The sequence below is a fragment of the Ursus maritimus genome, unplaced genomic scaffold (genome assembly GCF_017311325.1).
Source record: "Ursus maritimus isolate PB19 unplaced genomic scaffold, ASM1731132v1 scaffold_25, whole genome shotgun sequence".
NCBI lineage: Eukaryota > Metazoa > Chordata > Mammalia > Carnivora > Ursidae > Ursus > Ursus maritimus.
Window position 1 is genome coordinate 39,506,034 of NW_024425008.1, and position 25,270 is coordinate 39,531,303.

Sequence of the window (25,270 nt, forward strand, 5' to 3'; positions counted from 1 at the left end):
TGATTCTGGATGTCAGCTCTGTCCTTAACCCTACTTTGTGGAGGAGACTAGTCATTTTCACAGGAAAGACCTAGTAAGAAATGGAATTCAATTTTCCAGGGTAAGCGAAAGTATTAGTTGTCAGAGACCTAAGAATTGGCTTATAGTCACCATCTGTGACCTTGGTCAGGTCACCTGATCTTGCTATTGTTTCTTCATCTGCAAGTCTGTTTCTGGTTTGTCTCAGAGGTGTTTCCCCAAAACAGTGGAAAATACAATAGGAGTTCTTGAAGGTAACCTTCAACTATTATACTTATCATTCTATATTGATGACCTAAAATTAAATAGAACAAATAAGCCTCAGGAGTATCTCTGACAAGTTAGCATCACATCCCCTACAGGTTATAAAGGCAATGTTTAGAGGTTCCAACAGGAAACCTGTTTTAAAGCTAACTTCCTGTAAGGCCTTTTTAAAAGTTCCAAAGTGCCCAAGCTCTCAGAGCCCATCTACAAACAATCAATAGAAGCAAATCTCCTTCTGGGAAATGATTTCTTTGACAAAGGCGTTATAGGTGCCTCATTCACTCTGTAAATAGTTACTGAGAGCCTGCTGTGAACCAGACACTGTTCTAGGCCCTAGTGATTCAGAGTGATCAAAACAGACTAATTTTCTGTGCTTATGGAACTTACATTTTAGTAGGCTATACTAATAAATGCAGACAACACAGGCAACAGCAACAAAAAAATAAAGATAAAATATGTCAGGTGGTTCCAAGTACCAACAAAGAACATAAAGCCGTGTTGGGAGCATGAGCAGTTTAAGAAGGGGAGGTACTTTAGTAAACAGGGGAGAGAGACCAGGGAAGGTCTCTGATAAGTTGATGTTCGAACAGACACCTGAATAAAGTTGGGGGTGAGATATAAAAAGAACAGTCCAAACAGAGGTATCAGGAGGTGCAAAGGCTCTGGGACAGGAACGCCTGCCACGTTCAAACAGCAGCAGCGAGACACTATTGCTATATTCGAGTGAATAAGAAGAGACTGGTGGAAGGTGAAATTAGAGAGCTACGCATGGACTTTATCATTCAGCTCGTGTAGACCACAGGAAAGCCTGAGCTTTTACTCTGAGTGAGGTTGGAGAGTCATAAGCAGAGGGCTGACATCATTCTGACATACATTTTATTAACTGACACTCTAGTCGCTATATAAAGAACACACTGAAATGGGCAAGGGCAGAATCAGGGAAGACAGGCTGATATTGAAATGTTTAAGCAGGAAATAAAGGTGGCGAAGGCAGACTGGTAGCAGTGGGAGAAGGAGCAGGATTCTGGATACATTTTGAAGGAAGTGTTCAGGGGTTTGCTGGGAGATGGGAAGTGAGCTATGAGACAAAGAAGCAAGAATGTCAGAGTTTTTAATCTGAGCACTCAGAATGGAGTTGCCACTGACTGCTATGAGGAAAACTGTAGGACGAGCAGGTTTGGGGGAGAAAACTAAAATTTTGTTTTAGGACATATCAAGTCTGAGATGCCCATTTCTGTGGAGAGGTTGAGTAGGGAGTTGGCTCTAGAGTTCAAAAGCAAGGCTGGTAGTGGAGATAGAAACTTGAGAGATGGAAGCCAAGGGCTGGTGATTCAGCCTTGGGTCTGAATGAGATCACCTGGTTTGAGTGTAAACATAGAAAAGAACACACTGACACCTGGGGATCAAGGAGATGAAGAAAACCAAGAAGGGAGACTGAGAAGGAACTTACAGGAAAGTAAGACAAGAATCAAGAAAATAACAAGTGTTGCAAGGAGGTGGAGAAATTGAAACCCTTGCCCACTTGACTGTTGGTAGGAATGTAAAATGATGGAAGTATTATGAAAAACAGTATGGGGTTTCCTCAAAAAATTAAAAGTAGAACTACCCCAGGTCTAGCGATCCCACTTCTGGGTGTAAGTCCTGCAGAATTGAAAGTAGGATCTTGTACATCCATGTTCATAGCGTCATTCTTCCCAATAGCTGAGACGTAGAAACAACTCAAGTGTTCTTCAGGGGGTGAAGGGATAAACAAAATGTTGTATGTATATTACATGGGGGGTATGTGATTGATTGGTTGATTGATTGAAGAAATACTAGCCTTCAAAAAAGAAGGAAATCCTGTCACATGTTACAGTGTGGATAAAATACGCCAGTTGCAAAAAGACAAATACTGTGTGATTTCACTTATATGAAGTGTCTGAAGTACTCAAACTCAGAAACAGAAAGTAGAATTGTGGTTGCCAAGGGCTGGGGGGGCAGGGAAATGAGTTGTTCAACAGGCATAGAATTTCAATTTTGCAAGATGAAAAAGTTCTAGAGTTCTGTACAATGTGAATGTAGTTAACAGTACTGTACACTTAAAAGATGGTTAAGATGGTAAATTTTATGTCTTTTACCACAATTATGAATGAATGAATAAATGAATGAATGAATGAATCAATCAATCAATGAGTCAAGAAAAAGCAGCATCCCTGGAGTCAGGTGAAGAAGGTATGTTAGGAGAAGGAAGCAATGCACTGTGTTAAATGCTGCCAGAAGGTGGTAGTAGCTGAATAATGGCCACCAAAGCTATCAGGTCCTAATCCCTGGAATCTGTAAATGTGACCTTATGTGGGTAAAGAGTCTTTGCAGGTGTGATTAAGTTCTTGATATGGAATCATTATCCTGGATTATCTTGGTGAGCTCCAAATCCAATGACAAGTATCCTTACAAGGGAGAGGCAGAAGGAGATGACACACAGAAGAGAAAAAGGCAATGTGACCACAGAGGCTCGAGCCTGGTGTGATGGGACCACAAGTCAGGGATCTCCAGCAGCCACCAGAAGCTAGAATAGGCTAGAGATGGATTCTTCCCTTGAGAGTCCAGGAGAGATCATGGCCCTGCCAGCACCTTGATCTCCCTTCAGTGGAACTGATTTTGAATTGCTGTCTTCCAGAACTGTGAAAGAAAAAATTTCTGTTGTTTTAAGCCATCAAGTTTGTGTTCGTTGGTTCCAGCAGCCACAGCAGACTGAAACAGAGGTCAAGTAAGGCGGGGACTGAGAAGTGATCATTGGATTTGGAAAACTGGAAGTTGGACCTGCTGCTGACCTAGACTAATGTAGTTTCTGTAAAGAGGAGCCATTTGGAGGGGCTGTAGGAAAATAATGGACGAAGGGAAGTGGATACAGCGAAGCTAGACAAGTCTTCCAAGGCATCTGTAAGGGAAAACAGAAAAATGGGGTTCTTGCTGGGAGGGAATGCAAGGTCAAGGGACAGGTTTTGTTGTTTTTCTGAAGATAGGAGGTGTTTTGGCATGTTTATATGCTGATGGGGTTGCTCCAGTAATAGGGAGGAAAATGGATGATGCAGGAGAAAATGAAAGAAAGAGGACAAGGCTCAAGTCCTTTAGTAGGTAAGATGGGAGCCAGTGTTGAAGTGAAGGGGCTCCTCACCAAGATATTTTAAAAAAAAAGAAAAACCAACAACAGCAAAAATTAGGACACGAGCAGTTCATCATCACAAGAGAAGCGAAGGCAGTATTTATGAGTGTAGACATGCATGTGCCTGTGAGTGGGTGGCGTTGGTCATGGGCATGCTCTTCTGGGTGCTGCTGGGTGCTGATTTTCAGTGAAATCAGAAGCAAAGTCATCAGCTGAGGATGAGGCTGGGAACTGAGGAGGTATTAGAGGCTTGAGGAGAGAGGAAAAGGTGTGGAAAGCATTATTGGAAGTTGACTAAGGAAATGTGGAAGAGAAACTGGACAGCATTAAGGACCTACTTGAAGTTGCTGTCTGTGGATCTATGGTTGTGTTTTACTCCGCGCTCTTAAACTGCTCAAGGGTAGATTGAGAGTTGGATTCAATCAGGGTTGGGGATTTTTATCAGCTGGTGTGATTGAGGGAGAAAGAGGCAGTGTTGCCGGGAGTTTGAAGGGAGTGGACCACACAATAGACTATGGAATCTAAGCCTGGTAAGGTGGCACATGAGGACACAAAGGTTTTGAGGGACAGTGAAAAGGGGGCACGCTCAACAGGTGGGTGTCCTGAATTTTTATAATCAGGGTCCAGCGGGAGTGATCTGGAAAGACAGAAAATAGAAAGCTTGAAATTTTCCTTTCAACCAACTGGGGTCCTCTTGGTCTTAGGGCTTTTCTGCATATTTGTTCACTCTCCTTGGACATTTAATTTTGGAATTTGGGCTGACATTTAACTATGCTGAGAAAGTCCTAGAGCTGTGGGATTCAATGATACACTGATGGGAATGAAACCATATTAATATCTCTAAAACAACTAACAAGAAGCAGTCATTCATCTCAACACTCTCATTTTACAGAAGGGGAAACCAAGGCCTGGAGGGGTTGGAATGACTCATCTGTGATCACTTGACAAAGTTGATACTCAAATCCAGACGTGCAGCCTGGGAAGTCAGCACTCTGTATTACCCCATGCTGATTCCCACATTTTCTTTGTGAACACCGGGTTAGTACCTTGGGGTGTGCCATGGATGTCAGCTCAGAAAGCATCCTCATAGCTCTCCTGCTTCCATACCCCTCTGTCTTCCCTTCACGTTTCCATCCAAAGACATGACACATGTTCCAAAGAGATGGCCTCCAGAAAATTCCTTGGAGAGCTACACAAGTTTCTTCTTCCACACAACATTACACTTATTTTATTAAAGTATAGAGATTGGCTTAGCAAATACTATTCACTCACTAATCAGGGCACCTGGTAGTCAAATTTTCTGGGTATTTACTTTCTTTACAAAAATAGTACCAAAAAAAATAATAACTAAGGTAAGAAAATTAAGCCCAGTGCCTGTAGCCTTCAGAGATGGACAGGCTCACTATTGGGTGGTGACCATCATGGCATGGTGAGGGATCGGCAGAGAGAGTAGGGTTGTATTTTTTATTTCACCAACTCCCTGCCTCCCATCGCATCCTCCTGATAGGGTTTCTCCAGGGGTGACTGCACGTTTGGGGGGGTTGGAACTTAGAAATCTAAGGAAATTTGAACCCTAATAATTCTTCTGATATTAAGCATCCTCAGGAAACAGGTTTAAATGCTTGGTTCTGACACTAGGTTATAGCTATGTTTTGAAGGTAATTCATTTCATTGCTCTGGCCCTTAATTTTGTTGTTGTTGTTGTTGTTTATCTGTGAAGTAAGGTCTTGGTTCAGTGAGTTTCCAATGCCTCGTATTTAGCCTCTCTTTAAGGGTTAGTGGCATACATTTGCAGAGAAGCTATTTTGGAGCCATTATTTTCACTTGCTCATTCCTAGAAAAATCCTCACCCTTCACCCTGGAGAGGCCTTCCTGCCATGAACCCCCAGGGGCTGCCAAAACAGAACTAAACTTGTTAAATAAAACACAGTGCCAGCCACACGTCCGGACATTCAGAGGTATTTTCGAGACCTGTGTCACAAGTGATTAAAGTATATTAAATCAGTGATTGTAAAAAGGATTTGTTTTGAATAGATGGTCCTGCAAGATAACTTCTGGCTCCTGCCAAGCTCTGAGATTTCACACCTCTGTACGATCCATGTTAAGGAAGGTCAGTCAAGTTCACACACTTTGCTTTCTTGGAACTGCTCTTGGTACCTGGGGACTGATCTCAAAGGTATGCATTCTGTGAGGCCAGGCTAGGAAAGGAGGAAAGTGAGCAAAGTAGCCAAGTAGCTCCTGAAAATAGTGTGTGCAGTTTTGAGGTGGTTTCAGGCTTTCACGCACACATTTGTCAAACCCTTTCATCGGCATGCTGAAAATGGTTGAATTTTAATGTATATGAATTATATCCTGATAAACCTGACTTTAAAAAAAACTGTCTGTAAGATGGTCTCCTGGTCCCCAGGTCAGCATTTCAGACAAATCCCTTTACCTTCCAGAAATGGCAAGTAAACAGCTGTGCTGTGGAGAAGGGTCCCCTTCTTGAGTCTCTTCCCCTCCAGTCCAGGGGACTTGCAGGGTAATCAGTGTGGGCAAGAGTTGTCTGTGTCCTTACTTAGTGATAAAGTAAAAGAACGGGTTACCTGTGCCTTCACCTTTAATTTCTTACGTTTGTCCTCTACTCAGTCCCTATAATCAAAGAGATATCGGAAGGGCAATTTATTTTATGCCCTTAGAGCAGTAGTTGTAAAAACAGTATTGTTTAGAAGAATAAAAAAGGGCTCTGCACTACATGTCAGAGATGTATAATAGCCTTAAAAGAGGGTATCAACTGTGACAGTTGAGTAATGGGGAAACATTAAAATCACTTCATTCTCTTATGGATATGGGGGGAATGGATAAAACTTACAGTATGCATAATGGGAAAACGTCTCAGAAAGTCAGCATGGATGCAGGGCCCAGAAAATAATTACGTATATTAGTTAATATTATCTTCCCAGCATGATACTACACACCCAAAAAGTAAGCATTCCAAGTTGGGGAAAGGCACTTGAAAAATGACTGGCAAAGTTCATTTGGTTGTCGCTTGATGGTAGATTATAGGGGAGTATTGTTTTCTGAATCTGTGTTTTTCAGTTTTCCAATAATGGCTGTGTATTTCTTTTACATATTGAAATACTTTTAAGGTTACAAATTTTTTAATACTTATTTTTTAATACTTAAAAATATTTTAAAAAGTCAGCTCGAGACCAGCGTGCTCCTTGCTGTCCCTGACACTGAGCTAAGAAAAGGGAGCCAGGGCTGTGGCCTCACGCTGGGTTTCTGCCTGAGGCCCTGAGGCCGTGGTCACCGCTTGGTGGAGGTGAGGGGGGAAGGTGAGGCCAAGGCGACAAAGGAGCTTTCAGCATTCAGACTGATGTTTACACTTTCACAGTGTGCTTGGGTAACTCTGGGACTGGGAAAAGTTACTGATGATTTACATGTTGCCAAAAACAACCCGCATCAAATGCGGTTACCTGAGCTTCTGTCCCTTTCTTGGCAGTAGCCAGGAAATGAAGAGAGGGAAGAAAGTACAAGCCACAAGCTTATCTTTTGCCCCAATTATATGGGGATACTTGAAGATCAGATGAGATCAAGAGCCTGGGAGGTGCCCTTTTAAGGAAATGCTCCATAAGCCCATTTGCTACAGAACAAAAGCCACAGTTAGCAGCCTGTATCGAGGAGCCATGTTTGGCGGCCCTGCGTGGGGGGCATGGATGATTCCCTGCTCCAGGTGCTCACCCTCTGGAGTAGCAGACTACTGAAGCATCTGATTACTCATAAGACTGGGTGCTGAGGGTGCTCTATGGAGGACTACCATTCATTTAATACGTATTTATCGAGCACCTACTGTGAACACAACAAGCTATTTGCTCTTATGATATAAAAATTCAGGAACTTCGGATGATTATAATGCACTGAAAACAAACAGGGTGCTGTGCTAGAAGGACGGGCTAGACGGGCACTTCATTAGAGAGCGTAATCAGGAGACCTGGCGTTTGAACTGGGGGCTCAGAGGAAGACGCGGCAGCCGCGGGCACTAGTGGCCAGGGCAGTGCAGCTTGGCAGGCAGGGGAAACAGCAAGTGCGAAGAGCCTGGGGTGAAGCCTGGCTTGGCCTGTTCAACCGGTGAAGACAGACAAACAGGGCAACTTTGGAGACAGAAGGAGAGGTGTAATAAATATTTATGGGAGGAAGCCCGGACAAAATACTAATGATTAATAATAGCTGTCAGTGTGCAGGATTTTTTAAAAGGCCAGAGAAATGGCTTGGTTTCTACTAGCACAGTCTCCTGGGTTGGTATGAATTTGAGGGACCGGGGAGGTCACTGGGGTAGGTAGTTGCTGAGGAAGGGTTCTCAGAGGAAGAGAGGCTAGGGCCTGGCTGCAAGATATAGGTGCGCGTGAGGGAATGAGCGGTACACTGAAATCGTGGCTGCCTCGAGCACGGGCTGTGTTGGGAGAACAGAGAACAGGCTTTTTTGGCTGAATGTTAGGGCTGGTGATGTGGGGTGGCAGCAGGCCCTGTAGATTTTGGTGGAAAAGCTGCTGTGTGTGCACAAATGCTCTGCCGGCCTTGACACACAGGAAATAGACCCGAGGAGGAAGCAGAAGACAATTAGCCTCAGGTGCTTGGCTTGCAAGTTTATTCTGTACCCACAGGAAACCCTTACAAATGCTGTAGGTGGACGTGAGCCTTTCACTCCAGAAGATACCAGTGAAAGATAGCAGGACCTTCTTAGAATTATTGAGGGAGCCCACAGGGTTCTCACATCCACTTCATAGATGGTTTCCGTAGAAACTTACTATGTTTAACACGTGCACATGCTTCTGAGTCACACACAGTAAGCACTTAATAAATCCTTGTTTACTAATTTTAAATCACAATGGATTTTCGAATAATCACCATCTCTTCAAGAAGTCATCAATGCAAATTAGAAATTTCAAAATTGGATGTAAAGATTTACCCACCTTCCCGGGGCACCTGGGTAGTGCAGTCGTTAAGCGTCTGCCTTCGGCTCAGGGCGTGATCCCGGTGTTCCGGGATCGAGTCCCACATCGGGCTCCTCCGCTGGGAGCCTGTTTCTTCCTCTCCCTTTCCCCTGCTGTGTTCCCTCTCTCGCTGGCTGTCTCTCTGTCACATAAATAAATAAAATCTTAAAAAAAAAAAAAAAAAAAAAAAAAAGATTTACCCACCTTCCCACCTAAAAGGCCCCAGTTAATAGAGGCACAGTTGGTCGTAATCCTAGGTTTTTCCCTTTGCCTTTCTTAGTCCCTGATTCCTTTTCCATGTTCCTTTTTGTGAAGATTGGAGATTATGTATGTAATGTTTCTAGGTTACAGTGCTTAGTAGTTGCTCAATAAATGGTGGTGGTCATTTCCTGTTCGTGCCTGTTCCTTCCATAGCACTCCGTACTTTATAACATGTTGTCACAACATTAGGCGCACTGATGCAGTCCTGCAATCCAGCTGAGCTCCTGAGGCCCAGAAAGATTAAGTGATTTTCCCACTAAAAAAAAAGAAAAACAGCTAGGAATGTCAGAATGGGCCAGAATTCAGGTCTGTTGTCTCCTAGTACCTGTTTTTCTACTCGTGTACCACCTGTCAATCACATCACAGGAAATATCCCCAGACAACACGGTGTTAACAAACTTCAATGGAGGGGGACCTGTTCTTACTGGGGAGCTGCATGGAGGAGCTCAGCCAAAGGATTTCAGGCGTTATCATTTTGTGAGCCTAAGGGTCCATTTGAGCAAAGGCAAGGAAGCTCAGGCAGGCTAGTCTCCCTGAACTCCAGGGTTTGCCTAAGGCTTGAGATCCACTGAGGATTTAGAATTGAAGCAGTGTTTTTTTTAGAGAAATTAATTAACCAATAAATAATTTCCTACAAGGAGGCAGAAGGCCTCTGCCTATCAGGCCCCCCTTGCCTGCTGTTGTGGAACATTAGACATCAGTAGGTTAACAGAGCCATTTCTATGGAAACAAGCTCGTTATTTCTCTTTTGTTGGAACCCTACTGGTTCATGGTTGAGGCTTCCATTTTTTTTTTAAAGAAAATCCAATATATACCATACAAAATACGAGTCTCTCTGCCTTTGATCGAACAAAGCCCATCTAACATTTAAGAATGCCAGCTCCCGTTTGTAGATACAGCCATTTGCATTATCCAAGGCTCAGATAAAAACTAAAGCTCACGTGTCATTTGTAAGTCACAGCATGGTCTGTTCGTTCCTGCTTCATTTTACAAAATCTGTGAAACCCATGACCAGCATTTTTCAAGGGCTATGTTTTTGTCAAGGTGGTTAAAGCAGCTAGCCAGTGATGCTCTTTCCAAGCAGAAGGCTGCATCTCACAGAGATGTTGTTTCAATAACAGCAGTTCACTGGAAAGCAGAGAGCTGTCATTTCAAATAATGGTTTCTGGCACCCAAGAAAGTCAGGGAAGCTGTGTTGTGTCTTACTCTCCACCTACACAGCATAGACGGCTCCCATGCTGATTTGAGGGAAATCAGACACAATCGTGTCTTTCTCCCATTTGGTAAGTGGCAATGTTCCAGCAAAACCACATGGAAATCATCCAGAGTAGAGTTTAAGTTGATATGTTGTTCCCTTGCTTCATGTTCTTCCCCATTGGCCCCATAGCATTTTTGTTTGGTACAACTTCTGCACCAGATCTCATTCCCATTAGCTCTCTCTGTAGCTACAAAGACTATAAAAATTGCTCTTATGTTTGTGAAACAGCCAAACATACACCACAGTCCCCAGATTAGGATCAGTCTGCTGCATCTAAAAATGTGAATTGAGAAGGGTTGGAAGAACATCTTTCCCTGGTGGGGCTTGCTTTAGAAACACCCATCTCTCTAATATTCTGACTTAATCCAAACCTTGGCTTCCTCTAGCTAGGGATGCGGTGCTTATGTCCCCGGGGTTGTGAGGATTAAACAGGAACTTGGCCCAGGGCCTGGCACATGGCAAGCCCTTGGTTTATAAGCTCATATTCATTTTTAGTACAAGTTCCTGGTCCTCTGGTAAAAGAACAGAGCTTTTGGCCTGTAAAATCAAATTCCCAGAAATGAGAAGCACTGAAAGATGGGGAGGGGAGAGAGAAGGAGGGGGAAGGTGCTGGGAAGACTCCTGTTTTATCTTGTTTACAAATCCATCCTTAGCCAGCATTGTGCGGTCTAGCTCTCTGCATTCGGGATGCTCACGAACTCCCTGCATCTCCACAGGGGAGGTTAGGTTATCTTCCTGTGCCTCCTCTCCCTTCCCCTCGCTCCCCTCCCCTCTCTGACTCTCCTCCCCATCCCCTCCCCTAGTCAAATACTAACCAGCGCCCTCTGGAGTCCAATATCGTTTTTCGTACCTTCTATCCCCAAGTGCTTCCATGCCAAAGTCTGCGTGGACATCGTTACCCTACCCCTTCCCTGACAACCTCCTCCCCATTTTCATCTCCTTTTTATTTGCCACCTGCAGCCTCCACAGGGCTGCTCAAAAATGAGCCAAGGCAAGTGAGGAAACCAGGACATTGTGACACCCAAAAGATATCTTTGTGACAGCTCCAATTGTTGAAACACAGGTGAAGTGGATTCCAGCCCTGACACTCTGGGGCTTTGAAAGTGTTGAGGGAGAAGCAACAAGCTTCACAAATAAATCCTCTATTGATTTAAAATATCCCCAGTGGTGGGAGAACCAAAAAGAAATTAGTGTTTGCTGATTAGTAGAGATGGAAATGTGCTATTTTGGTATTTTCAGGTCAAAGTGGCCAACTGGTAATAGGCAGAGATATCTCACAAAAAAGTACCCTGAAAGCAGGCAGGCTGTTTTTACAATTATTATTCGATTCACATTGCAGCCACAACTCAGAAATTCACTTGTGTTCTGACTGTGAAAGCCCTTCCCTGGACTCTGTCTATATACTCTCATCGATTCGATGATGGTGTTCTTACTTGCTACAGAATAAATTAGCGTAGGGATCCAAAAAACAAAAACAACAAGAAAAAATGAGTGGGCCAAAATGACCAAGCTAAACTTGTGTTGACGTCTGAACAGTGAACAAAGACATTTACCCAGGTGACTAATTGGAGAGGCTCTGAAGAGTTGTAAATTGAAATTGTTAGAAATTGGTCCTCTAATTCAAAAGTAGCTAGTAACTGCTCACCAACGATGTGGCTCACTGATGAATGAGACTAATAAAGATATCATCAAGTGCTTGGGAGACTGTAAACCTCTGATTTGTTTTCTAGACCAGGAATTGTTTGTTTTATTGCCAGTGTCACCCTAACCTGTAAATATATAAAACAAGTAAATCAAGCCCCCTTAGCACCAACTGTAAATATCAAAACACAGTCCTGAGAAACACACAGTTGTAATTAAAATGAAAAAGGCCATAACGAAGACTGGATGCTGTGCTTAAAAAACACTGTTAGAACCGGAAAAGAATGGCATCCTCCACAATTAACCTATACTCTCTGAGGCAAAGGTCTCATTATCAAAACATGTATTTATCTTTGTGCCACAGGATAAGGAGTTGTATGTTTACTCCCAAGCCTAAATGACAAGAAAATGTATGGTTTCTTAACAGAAGAGTTCCTCCTGAAAGAAATGAAAATGCTGGATGTATTTTTAGAAAAAGAAAACTCATCTAATGGTTATTATTCTATAACAAGCCTATCTCTCATGTTTGGGGTGTTTGGGGCTCCTCTCATCAGTGAAAAGAATAAAATGCCTTCTGTATTATTTTCGGGCTTGGAATTCAGGTGGGATAATTAGGACATTCTCCCAGAGTCCTACCCATCTCTCTCACACAAGCTCTATAATTGTTCTAGGAGCTTGGTTGTTTGTATTCTTTTTGCTCACTGGCAGATATGACCCAGCATAATCTCATTCCACCAGCACATTGCAAGAGATGGTGCTCTCTTTTAAATAGGAAGGGACTAAATATCCATAAAGCATAATAATGCTAATGAGAATTATGGGCACTTAACACTTATTCATCCCTGGGAAGGTAATAGGGATCCTAAGACATAATATAAAAGCCAATTTACTTGAACCTTTCCTTGTGGAGTACTTTCTTTGAGCAGATTTTTCATGCATGGATCTGTGGCTATTTTTTTCAGCGTCCTTTGTCATTGAGGGGCTGAGAGCAGTATAATTCACTGTTGCTGGCACTCCACAGGGCATTAGAGTTTCTGCCTCCACTCTCTAAATGCCATTAGCACCCCTAATTATTGTTATAACCCAGGCCACCCACGCACATTTCCAAATGCTTCCTAAGGGGTGGCACTTCCCCTGGTTGAGAACCACAACCCGTGGGTCTAGTGTGGGGCTTGGAGAATAGATTGAATCCCATTTGGAATTTCCAGAGGGTAGATTGTTAGAATTTTGAAAAGAGATCTTGGCTATGGAATTCTGAAAGAATTAATCTGCAGCAGTATAGTTCTCTGATTCACATTCGGAGATGTGTAACCACCCGTTTCAGTACTTGAGAGGGGCTACCAGTTGCTGGGCTGAAGACGGCTTGCTGGACTGAACAGTGTCACTCCAGCACCACTAACCTTTGATCCTCACCCCAGCTGATTCCCAGAGATGTTTTGAGGTTCCAGAAATGAGCTCAGGAATCCAGAGTCTCCCCAGGAGAACCAGACTCTGGCTCTGTTTCCCTCTGCCCCCCTGAATTCTATAGAGTCCACAGCTGGGTGCATCTCTGAGGTGAGCCTCTGATGGTTCCGGGGCCAGGCTGGGCCCCTGCAGAGGTAAACTATGGTGTATCGCAAGGCATTCCAAAGACTAGCTGATGGGGTGAGTGGGGAGTGGTGTATAGAAGTTAACCACCCTCTCTTTTTGACTAAAAGGTTTTGTTGTTTGTTTTTTAAAAGGTGTGTGTGTGTGTGTGTGTGTGTGTGTGTGTGTGTGTGTGTGTTTTAAAGCTTTGTCTACGTGATCTTTTCAGGAGAATTTTACTTTTTCTTTTAGCTATTTCAGTGGTTGGTATATTCAAACCATTTCCTTCCCTCTTAAAATAATGTCTGCCCAGTTTCTGTCAGATGTAAAATGAAACAGGAACATCAGCAAAGGATATCTGATATGCATCTGTGCTTCTGCCTAAACACCTAACAGGACTCTGTCAACACCTTCTCTTGGCCCCATATGCTCACAAGGCGCAACGCCCTTTTCTCAACAGTACTTCTCATTGGGTGCGATCGCTCTCGGCTCAGGTAGGGACAAAAGACAAAAGTTTTGTCTCCCCCATTAGGAATCTGTGATGTAGCACTTATATCCACTAACAATGAACAATCTGGAAAGGATATTAAGGAAACAATTCCATTTGACAATTGTGTCAAAAATAATAAAATATTTAGGAACTTAGAATAGAATTAACTTAGGACTAGAGAGCCCAGAAATAAACCCTCACATAAACAGTTAAATGATTTTCAATAAGAGTGACAAGACCATTCAACTTGGGAAAGACAATCTTTCCGACAAATGGTGCTGGGAAAACTAGATATCCACACGCAGAAGAATCGAACACCTTATCGAACACCATATACAAAAATTAACTCAAAGTGCATCAAAGACCTAAACGTAAGAGCTAAAACTATAAAACTCTCAGAAGGAAACATAGGGCAGAAATTTCACAACATTGGATTTGGCAATGATTTCTTGGTTATGACACCAGAGGCACAGGCAACAAAAGAAAATTGGACTTCATGCAAATTAAAAACTCTTGTGCATCAAAGCACACTATTAACAGAGTGAAAGGCAATCTATGGAAGAGAGAAAATGTTTCCAAACCCCATATATCTGAGAAGAGATTAATATCCAGAGTATAGAGAAAGCTAAAACTCAACAACAAAAAACATGATTCAAAAAAAATAGGCAAAGGTGGGGGGCGCCTGGCTGGCCCAGTTGGTGGAGCGTGCTACTCTTGATCTCAGGGTTGTGGGTTTGAGCCCCACATTGGGTGTGGAGATGACTTAATAATAATAAAATATTTTTTTAAATGGGCAAAGGACCTGAATAGGTATTTCTCCAAAGGAGATATACAAATGGTCGATAAATACATGAAAAGGTGCTCAACATCACTAATCATTAGGGAACGCAAATCAAAACCACAATGAGATACCACCTCACACCCATTAAGATGACTGCTACCAAACAAAACAAAACAAAACAAAACAAAAATGGAAAATAGTGTCGGGAAGATGAGAAATTAGATCCCTTGTGCACTTTGGTGGGAATGTAAAACGGCATAGCTGCTACTAAGGATGGCTGTTCCTCAGAAAGTTAAAAATAGGTTTACCATATGAGCCAGCAATTCCACTTCTAGGTGTACACCCAAAAGAATTGAAAGTAGGGTCTTGAAGAGATATTTGTACACCCATGTTCCTAGGAGTATTATTCACAGTAGCTAAAACATGGAAGCAATGGAAGTGTCTCTCAACAGATGAATGGATAAGCAATACATGGAGTGGAATATTATTCAGCCTTAAAAAGGAAGGAGATTCTAACACACGCTACAGCATAGACGAACCTTGAGGACATTACACTCAGTAAAATAAGCCAATCATAAAAAGAGAAATACTGTATGATTCCACTTCTACGAGATGCCTAGAGTAGCCAAAATCATAGAAAGTAGAAGGTGGTTTCTAGGGCTGAGACGAGGAAAGAGTGGGACTTACATTTATTAGATACAGAGTTTCAGTTTTATAAGATGAAAAGCGTTCTGAGTATGTGCACGTGGGTGTGCATGTATGTGATGCATTGTCCAAATACCTCAAGCTTAAAAGACAGGCTAACTTTTCTTATTTACCATAGCCACTTTTTAGGAAAACACATATCTCTTTGGAACACTGGTCTAGGAATCTATAGCACTTTCAGTCTTCCAGAGGAGGATTTTACAGGAAAGCAGCTGCATGTGAAGAAGAAGAAGATCCACAAAGTGATTCTGAAAGTTTGGGTAGCACAGTCGGTTAGGTGTCCTGCTCTTGGTTTTGGCTCAGGTCATGATCTCAGGTCCTGGGATTGAGCCCCGAGTCGGGCTCTGTGCTCAGCATGGAGTCTGAGATTCTCTTTTCTTCTCCCTCTGCCCCTCCTGCTCATGCTTGTGCACTCACTCTCTCTCTTGCCCTCTCTCTTTCTCAAATAAAGAAATAAATCTTTTAAAAAATAAATAAATAAATAAATAAGACACTAGATTTTTTAAAATTTAAATTCAATTAATTAACATAAAGTGTATTATTAGTTTCAGAGGCAGAGTTCAGTGATTCATCACTTATATAACACCCAGTGCTCATTACATCACATGCCCTCCTTAATGTCCATCACCCAGTTACCCCATCCCCCCACCCTCTCCCTTCCAGCAACCCCCAGTTTGTTTCCTATGATTAGGAGTTTCTTATTATGGTTTGTCTCCCTCTCTGGTTTCATCTTGTTTAATTTTTTCCTGTCTTCCCCTATGATCCTCTGTTTTGTTCCTTAAATTCCACATATCAGTGACATCATATGATAATTGTCTTTCTCTGATCGACTTATTTCGCTTAGCATAATACCCTCTAGTTCCATCCACGCATTGCAAATGGCAAGATTTCATTTTTCTTTTTTGATGGCTGAGTAGTCTTCCATGGTACATATATACCACATCTTCATCCATTCATCTGTCAATGGACATCTAGGCTCTTTCCATCGTGTGGCTACTGTGGACATTGCTGCTATAAACATCAGGGTGCAGGTGCCCCTTCAGCTCACCACATTTGTGGCTTTGGGGTAAATCCCTAGTAGGTGACACCAGATTCTTTTGAGCCATATAGTAAAACTAGAACATTGAGGATGTAGCTTCCTAAAACTAAAACCAAAGACTGTGTTTACTTTTTCTGCTCAGTCCATTTCAGTTTCAAATGTTTTCTCTCCCCAGCATTTCTAGACTTACATCCTGCCCCTCTCCTCTTCTTTTTCCATCTCAGCCCCCATCTCCCCACTTCTCTTTTCTGCCTGTGCAGAGGTCTTCCATGGTAGGTAGAATGAAGTCCCCCAAAGATCTCCATGTCTCTCTTCCTGGAACATGTGTCTCTGTTATGTTACATGGCAAAGGGCAATTAAGGTTACAGATGGAATTAAGGTTGCTAGTCAGCTGACCTACAGATAAGGAGATTGTCCTGGGTTATGGGGGGGGGGGAGTAGAGTTGCAAGGTTCTTAAAAGGGGAAAAAAGGGAGCAGAGTCAGAGGGGGTATGACAACAGAAGACGTCAGAGTGATGTGATGTAAGAATAACTCAGCTCACCTTTGCTGGCTTTGAAAATGAGGAATAGGGCCAAGATCCAAGGAATGCCAGTAGCCCCCAGAAGCTAGGGAGAGGCAAGGAAACAGATTTTCCCTTACAGACCCCAGAAGGAATACAGCCCTGCTGGCACCTTCATTTTAGCCCAGTGAGACCTATTTCAGACTTCTGACCTCCAGAACTGTAAGATAATAAATTTCTATTGTTTACGCTCCTGCATTTGTAGTAATATGATATGGTAGCAATAGAAAACTCATACACTTTCTATCTTAGTCTCCTTGGGGCAGCCATACCTTTCCCGGGAACATGAACAGACATTAGAACATAGATTTTCCTAGATACTCAAATGAAAATAATGGGTCAGTTACTCAGTTTATGGCAGATCTGGTGTCCGGTGGCAGAAATACTCTGACTCATGGTGGTGTAAACAAAGTAGGTACTTATTTCTCCTCACAGAGCTGATAGCCAGTTCACAGCTGCCAGGGGGCTCTACAGTGTCAGAACACACCTGCATCCTTCCTGCTCACCCTGGAGTATAAACCTAAAGGTTCCAGGTGGAGCATTGTGGTCAACAAGACTGTCTTCCAGGCCAGTATCAGGAGGAAGGGGAGGCAAAGAGCACACCCCCCTCCTTTCAAGGGCACTTCTGCTTATACCTCATTGGTCAAAACTTGGTCATATAACTGTACCGACCTGCAAGGGAGGCTAAAGAATGTGTATTTCAGTAAAGTATGCCCAGCTAAAATTCAGAGTTCTTGTGGTCTCTGTTAAAAAGAAAAAAAAAAAACCATTGTTATTACTAATGAAGAAGAGGAGAAGTGGTATTTGGAGGCAAGCTATGGTTTCTGACATAGGTGTGATCTGGTTTAGATTCAAGGGCAGATGAATAGCTGGGCAGACGCCCAGAGCTCCCTCAGGCCCAATGAGGATTCGGTAATTCTGTGATAATCTGTATTCTAGTGCGATAAATTCTAGTTTGGAAGAAATGTGACGTTCACAGAACAGTGTCCAGGGTCTTGTAGATCATGACTACTTCCAACTCTGGATGAATGAAAGCGTTAGGCTACCCTTCTGGGTAAGTCAAGATTCCATCTTGGTCCTGTGACGTTTTGCAAGGGGGTTAGAGTTTTGTTCAATTTGGGGACATATAATTTCCCTGTGGGGCTGAGATGATTGGGTCCCTAATTATGCTGATGAAGTCATAGTTGTTAAAGCCTCTTCTTATTTTTTTTGTTTTTACATAAAGATCCCTCCACTGATCTTCAAGCATATGAAAGTAGAGCTCAGAGATCTTTGTGGCTTCAAAATCCCTTCAGCCTTCCTTTCCATTTTATTGTCTCTGATGCCTTTGAAAATAAGTTGAGGGAACAGTTAATTATCTTCCAATTATACTGTAAATGCTGTTGGGGTGGCTGATTTTGCAGTATTTGTTATAAAATAACACTCACTGTGAAGGGACCTCTTTGTTTACAGAGAGTTACACATAATTTCTTCTTTTGTCTTGAAGAACAAGATATAAGAACCAAAGAAGATAACTTACATATTTATGCTTTTTTGGTAATTAAAAATTGTTTTTTGATTTTACTGAATAAGTAACAGTCTTGTGTTGAACTTACTATGGGTTATATTTCCTTCCCCAGGTTTTCTTTGTGTCTTCTTTCCTTTTTGACATGGTAGCCTGGTTTTACTTTATCCCTGGATAAAAATATTCCCCAAAGCTAGCAGAAGTCACGGTTTTTAATATGTCTTCAGAACAAGATTCAACTGTTGACTAAAGCAAGGCTTTAATGCCTCTCATTTCTTGGGTCATGCACTCCAGCTAAATTGCTGCTCTCAGACATTGCTTCACTGTTGGGTGTCAGTGACCTCAAAGGGCGCATTTACACAGACAGTCCTGAAATAGCATATGGCACCTTGACATGGAGCGAGACCTGATCAGAATGTGAAGGAAATGGGCACCAAAAATAAAATTGGGTATTTCCGAGATGAACAACAAAAATAAATTGAGATGGTGGGTCAAGAAAGAATTAGAAGAGAAATGAAATTGGTATTGGATTTGAAGGGGGTAGGGGAAAGGATGGGGAGGAGATCTGGCAAAGCCAGAAGCAAAGAAACCACCTCATAATTTACGTAAGTACAGAATTCCACTCTCTAAACATTTGTGTTCCATTTCCGGATTTATAAAAGTAATAAGTCCGTTAGACTAAATACAGAATTCCGCTGGTGAACTCACTGATGTCATTAACAATTTAGACATGGCAGTCCTTCCCCCTTGACATTACAGGTGAAGAATTGTGAGTTAAGTAAATAGTTCTGTCTAGCCATGTTTCAAATAGAATAGAGAGAAACGGCTATTTTTTTAAAATGCTGGATAAACAACACTGAAAAGCCACACATCCTAGGCAGTGTCTCGGCAGTATGATAGACTGAGGTGGTTACAGTTAACTAGAAGGTTGGTGTTGGAGCCCATCAGGAGAACCTTGTAAACTTGGTGTCTGTAGTCCTAAAGGATTATTTAATTTCCATTCCTCTCTGCTTGCCTTTCATTCTTCATCCTCTGAGGGCACTGAAACAGTGTATCTGACAATAGTAGTACCTGAAAAATAACGACAGTTATAATGCATACTGTCACCCTTACCATTTTGAGCTCATTTCATACATTAAGATAAATTTAATGACTTACTTTCTTAATTCAGCGGCACATCTTAGTCTAACTGATTTGGTAAACATTCTTCATTGTTTTTCCCTGAAGAAGGGATGGAAGTACAGAGAGGTGTGGGGGTGGGGGTGGGGGTGGGGGGATGTTTGGTAAAGCACACCTCATCTCTTGATCTGCCTGCAGTCAGACTCAGTGCTGGATTGGGGATGTAGAGGGCTGGGAGAAGCAGGCCAGACCGCAGCCACTCTTTCGAAGTTCCCCCATGATGATGAGCCTGCACGTTTGGCAGCTCCTGAATTCCCTGATGCATTCTTTCTTCCTGTGTTCTTTCCTAGTGTATCTGAAAAACCCACCCAGCATTCCAATGGCCAGCAACAACACCGCCAGCATAGCACAAGCCAGGAAGCTGGTAGAGCAGCTGAAGATGGAAGCCAACATCGATAGGATAAAGGTGAGGACCACATAACCCACACAGACCCTCCAGCCTTGATTATAAGGAGCGTGATTTGCAGCGATCTGTCACTTGACTCCCCTTCTCTAGAGAGTAATGAAAGCAGCAAGGGCAGGAGAGACGCTTAATAATTGGGCAAAAAGTTCATTTTTCTAATGTATCTTTGCCTTCTCCAGATTTCTGCAGAATAGAATGACAGCATAAATTAAAACTGGTTTTCCACGTAGAATTCAAAACAAAACAATAACAGCAAAACAGACAAATGAAAAACAAGCTCATGGTTGAATTCTAGCCAAGGAAATTGGAGAACACACAAAACTTACCAGGTCACCAGCTGACCTCCCTGACTCTGTAGAGACTGTCTTTTCATTTGGGTTTTAGTTTTTCTGTCTTGGTTTAGGTTCTAAGTTTAAGTGTCTATCCATCATGATTAATCTTTCTCTTCACCACTGCAGGTTGTAATTATCTTTTTAATAATTTATTGGATTTTTTTTCCTTCAAAACACAAAAATCACACATGGTCTCCCTAAGAAGTCAAACAGCATAGTGGGTTAATGAAAGTATTTTATCAAATGGAACTCAGAAACATATCTCATTTTATTAAAATAAAGCTAGAACATTCATCCAAATGCCAAATTCTTTTTAAAACTAGAATATTTTTCCTGTTTTCTCCATACCAGAGTTAGCAACCTGAACAACCCACCCAAGCTTTGGAGTATCTTCTAGAGCAAAGGTCAATAAATTAAGGCTCATGAGCCAGATCAAGGTTTTATTAGAACATAGCCATTCATGTGCATATGGTCTATGGCTACTTTCTCACTACAGCAGCAGAGCAGAGTCCTTGCAAGAGAGACCATGTGGCCTACAAAACATAAAATATTTACTCTCTGGCCTTTTACAGAAAACTTTGCTCACCCCCAGTCTAGAACAGTGGTTCTCTGCCCACCTGTACATTCAGATTACCCAGGGAACTCTGGAAAGATCAATTCCAAAACCACACTCTAGGCCAATTAAATTAGAGTCTCTTGGGGTATGATTCAGGCATCAGGTTTGGTTTATTGCGTTTTGTTTTTCATTATCAGTTAGTTTCAATGTATAGCCAAGGTAAGGAACCTAGGGGAGGGGCACCTGGGTGGCTCAGTGGGTTAACTGTCTGCCTTTGGCTCAGGTCATGATCCCAGCACCCTGGAATCAAGTCTTGAGTCAGGCTCCCTGCTCATCAGTTAGTCTGCTTCTCCCTCTCTCTCTCTCCCTCTGCTCCTCCCACCTGTTCATGCTCGCTCGGTCTCTCTCTCAAATAAATAAATAAAATCGTAAAAAAAAAAAAAGAAAAAAAAAAAAAAGAAAGAACCTAGGGGAAAAGATTTGCTCCTCCTCCTCCTTCTTTTTCTTTTTTAATTTAAGTAGGCTCTACATCTGATGTGGGGCTTGAACTCATGACCCTGAGGTCAAGAGTCATGTGCTCTACTGAGCCAGCCAGGCACCTGGGGTTTGCTCCTTCTAACTCCCATCAGATATGGGCTAGAGAGTGAAGGGAAAGATGATCTTCCTTCATAAATAAGCTGTGCAAATATCCGTGGGCATCTATCTGTCCTCATCTTTTTTGGGTTCTGATAGTGGGGCCGTGTAAACAGCTTCTCTTCTTTCAACAGCTTTAACTCTTCTTATTCATGAATGAGATAAATACAGGGTCCTCACCATCTGCCTTGCTCCTTTGCAGCACCTTCCTCTTCTCCTCTTTGCCTCTTCTTTTTCACTCCCTTGCTGAAAAAGTACAGTGCAGAAGGTGGGCACAGAACGTGCTGCAAGAAGTGAGGTGGCTCAAGGACCGTGGCATCAAAAAGTGTCATTTAGTGCTTCTTTGGGAGAGGTGGGGAGAGAGGAAGCTTCTGCCCATGGACCTTCTGGAAAATGTCACTTTGCCTTTCAGGGTGGCTCAACTAAGATGAAAGTATTTGTGAAGCACTGTTGTGGTTGGCATTTTCTGTTACTCCTCAGCATCCTCAGATCTGGCTCCTGAAGGAGGATGTGATGGTGTTGGAGGTGATGAAAAGCTGGCAGTGGGAGGAAGAGGACAGAAATAGGCCTTTTCAGCCATAAGTCAGACCTCCATCCTGCCTCACCTGAATTACTGACTGCAGGGGGCTCCTAGTTGATCCCTGAAATCCATCTCAACCCTTCTCCATCCCTGCCATCAATTACCCTCCACAGTGCTACCAAAGAAAATCTTCTCTAAGAAAATCTCATTATGTTCCTCTCCCACAGAAAATCTTTTCATGCTTCCCATCACCTGTAAAATAAAATTCAAACTCTTTAGCAGAGTATACAAGGTCCTTCTGGCCTCTGCCCCTCTTCTTAGCTTTGTCCCCTTCTTTTTGCCCACCTGCCATACTGAGCCACTTCTGATGCCCTTGATGAAAATTTCAAATGCCTGGAACATACGCCTCCTCTCCATCCTGCTTTAAACTCTGGCGACTCTGTGAAGACTCAGATCAATCATTACATCCTTTGAGAAGCTTTCCCAGACCCTCATCATTAGGTTGGATTTTTACCAATTTTCAGTTGTTCATTTAGTCTTTTATCCAATACATATTTTATTGACAACTTTTTAAATGGCGAGACCTTGTTAGGTCCTAGAAGTACGGAGATGGAGAAAGATGAAGACATGGCTCTTGCCCTCAAGGATGTCCTAGTCTAGGAGGGGGTTACAAAAAATATGAGCAAGACCTATCACTGACATAAATAAGATATCCAAGAAGCATAATCACCAGATATCATCAGAAGAAGGCAGCACCACACCCTGAGTCCCGTCGTATACTACTTCTGAAGACACCAAAGGCATCACCACTGTAAGAGAGAAGGCGTTCATTGAACAAACAGCGCTAGGTGGTGATCTTCCTAGGCGATCTTCACATCCAAGTCTCTGGACCCTTGCTATGTCGTGAGACCTCATGTTGTTGGCAATACCGCAGCAGCGTGTCATTCAGCATTTGTCCTGCACATCGGAGACAGGCAGGCATGCTGTGGCAAAGTGGCAGATTATTTTTAGTTCAAGCTGTTGGCTAAACTGCAACAGTGTTGACAGAGTTTTGAGCTAGCTGGTGTAGGGCTTGGTTATTTGCCTTTAGGAGTCCCTTCAAAGGCTTTTGAGCACTTAGTCTTCTCCACCTACTTTCCCTGCATGATCCTGTCAGCAAGAAAGGGCTTCTCTCTGAAGATCCCATGTGTGTGATTCTGCAGTCAGAGTAGTGACCTCTTCAAGCTCTATAGGGCGGCCGTGGTGTTATATACGTCTGGCAGAGCCCACTGTAACTGAGGCCATGAGAAGCGGGGGGCAGGGCAGGGCTGGCACTGGAGCTTTGAGAGTCCCGTCAGCAGGGGTGGCTATATGCCTCCTGTGCCCCCCAGAATAACTCGGGCTGCAGAGAGAAGCTGTACTGTGAGAGGATCTGAGTAGCGTATTCATTTTTAAACCTTCTTGTGTCCTATCCCTCTGCATCACAGATCCCAGGAGAATTGAGCTAATGAACCCATTATCTGTTCATAAGCCTCAGGCATATATAAATTATACTTCCAGCCTTTCTGTGTTTCTTTGTTAGCATTTCATTCAAGGACAGAAAGTAAAGAGAATTCAAAGGAAGCTGGGAAGGGATCTAGGGACAGGGACAGAGAGGGGCATAGAGACTGTGACACTCAGATGTATGAGACCGCAATATAGTCACACTGATGTCGAGCAAAGACAGATGAAAGGAAGCTTGTCCTTAGAGCACAAGTTGAGAAACCATGTCCAAAAGCAAAGGACAGCAGGGTTCAGTAGATCTATTTATTCACCACTCTATTAGGGCTCATTGGGTTTCTAATAATAGAAGCCTAGCCCAAGTTCACTTAAGCAGGAAGAGGGGATTGATTATAAAAGATACAGTGTGTCTCAGATTCCAAGAGCAGAAATGTAGCTGGGTAAGCAGTAGAAATAAGAGCTGGAAGACCATCAGAAACCAGGAGAGCTCTGTTACGTGCCCCTGCCTCGCTCTGTGCGTCTGCCTCTCTCTTTTCCCAGGAAGAATAGATTTCTCAGCTGCCTGTTCCATGTGGCAGACATGATGACTGCCCACAGCTCCCAGGATCTCATGTCACTTCCAGCTCCATGAAGAAAGAGATAGATCGATTCAGTTCCTTTTAGTCTCAAGTGTATATTGCTAGAATGGCATCTCTGTTCTAGTAAGAGTGAAGCATCTGCAGTTCAATCAACAGACATTAGAATCAAACCACATTGCACAAACATTGCTCCTAGGAATTTACCCACCCCTATGAATGGGAAAGGGTTGGATAGTTAAGGAGGAGTGAGAATCGTTGTAAGCTGGAAAGATGCTTTTTGACAGAGGGCTTCGTTAGCATCATGAAGAGTAATGTAGATGTAAGAACAAAAGAAAGCCAAGGCCAGAAGCATGGGTGAAATAATTGGTGAAATAATCGTTAGCATCATGAAGAGTAATGTAGAAGAACAAAAGAAAGCCAAGGCCAGAAGCATGGGTGAATAATCTTAACTAATTGGATGCTCCATAAACTGACCCCACATAAAAATGTCAAATTTATTTCTCATTGCTCCCAAATATTCCTAATAAACCTTTCCAACTTGCTCCCTTTATTATCCCAAGAATATGCTATGTAAATTCCCACCTCTCTGGTTACTCTGGGTCCCTCAGTGAGAATGCCCTTCCCCTCATTCTTTTCCTGTCTACTACAGACTTAATAATGGTTGTCTCCCCCCATCCCCCAAAAAAATTCATTTGTTGAAATCCTAACCCCCAATATAATGGTATTTGGAGGTGGGGCCTTTGGAAGATGATTTGTTCAGGAGGGTGAGCTCTCATGAATAGGATTAGTACCCCTATAAGAGAGACCTCAGGGAGATCCCTCATCCCTGCCACCACGCGAGGTAATAGTGAGAAGACATCTGTGCACCAGGAAGTGACCCCCACCAGACACTGACTCTGCCAACACCTGAATCTTAGACTTTCCAGTCTCCAGAACTGTGAGAAATAAATGTCTGTTGTTTCTAATGCACCCAGTCTGCAGTATTTTGTTACAGAAGCCTGAACCAACTAAGATCCTATCCAAATCTTACTCCACCATTAGGGGTCAGCTCCAGTCCCCACTTGTCCATGAATCTCTTGCCGTTCTGACCATATTTACTAATTGGTTTCGTTTTCATCAAGTACATTTTTCCAGTTAGAATACACAGTCCTCAGAGTCAAAGACCATGTCATTTACTTCTCTGTATCCTTCAGGGTGCTGGGGTACAGGCATTCAAGAAACTTTTTTTAGTGGAGAGCTTGAAGTTCATGTACTTAGAGTGTCATGTTACAGGACATCAGGAGCTATGTTCACATGACATTTCCAATGACATTTATGGTTTGGGAAATTGCAAGCATGAATATAATTGGCCAAATAAAACTATGGTCATAGGGGCGCCTGGGTGGCTC

General features: G+C 42.7%; 1 protein-coding gene across 3 annotated transcripts in view; it reads left to right on the plus strand.

Annotated features, from left to right (window-relative positions):
- GNG2 (G protein subunit gamma 2) overlaps window positions 1-25,270 on the plus strand; it is a 110,974-nt gene that overhangs the window by 67,469 nt on the left and 18,235 nt on the right. For 2 of the 3 annotated variants that reach the window (XM_008701539.2, XM_040641827.1), the window contains one exon: window positions 19,672-19,787. In XM_008701539.2, the coding sequence (XP_008699761.1) occupies window positions 19,701-19,787 (87 nt within the window). In that variant the 5' untranslated portion in view covers window positions 19,672-19,700. Of the gene's footprint in view, window positions 1-3,639; window positions 3,664-19,671; window positions 19,788-25,270 lie in introns of those variants that run through there. The other variant, XM_040641826.1, reaches the window with a different exon arrangement.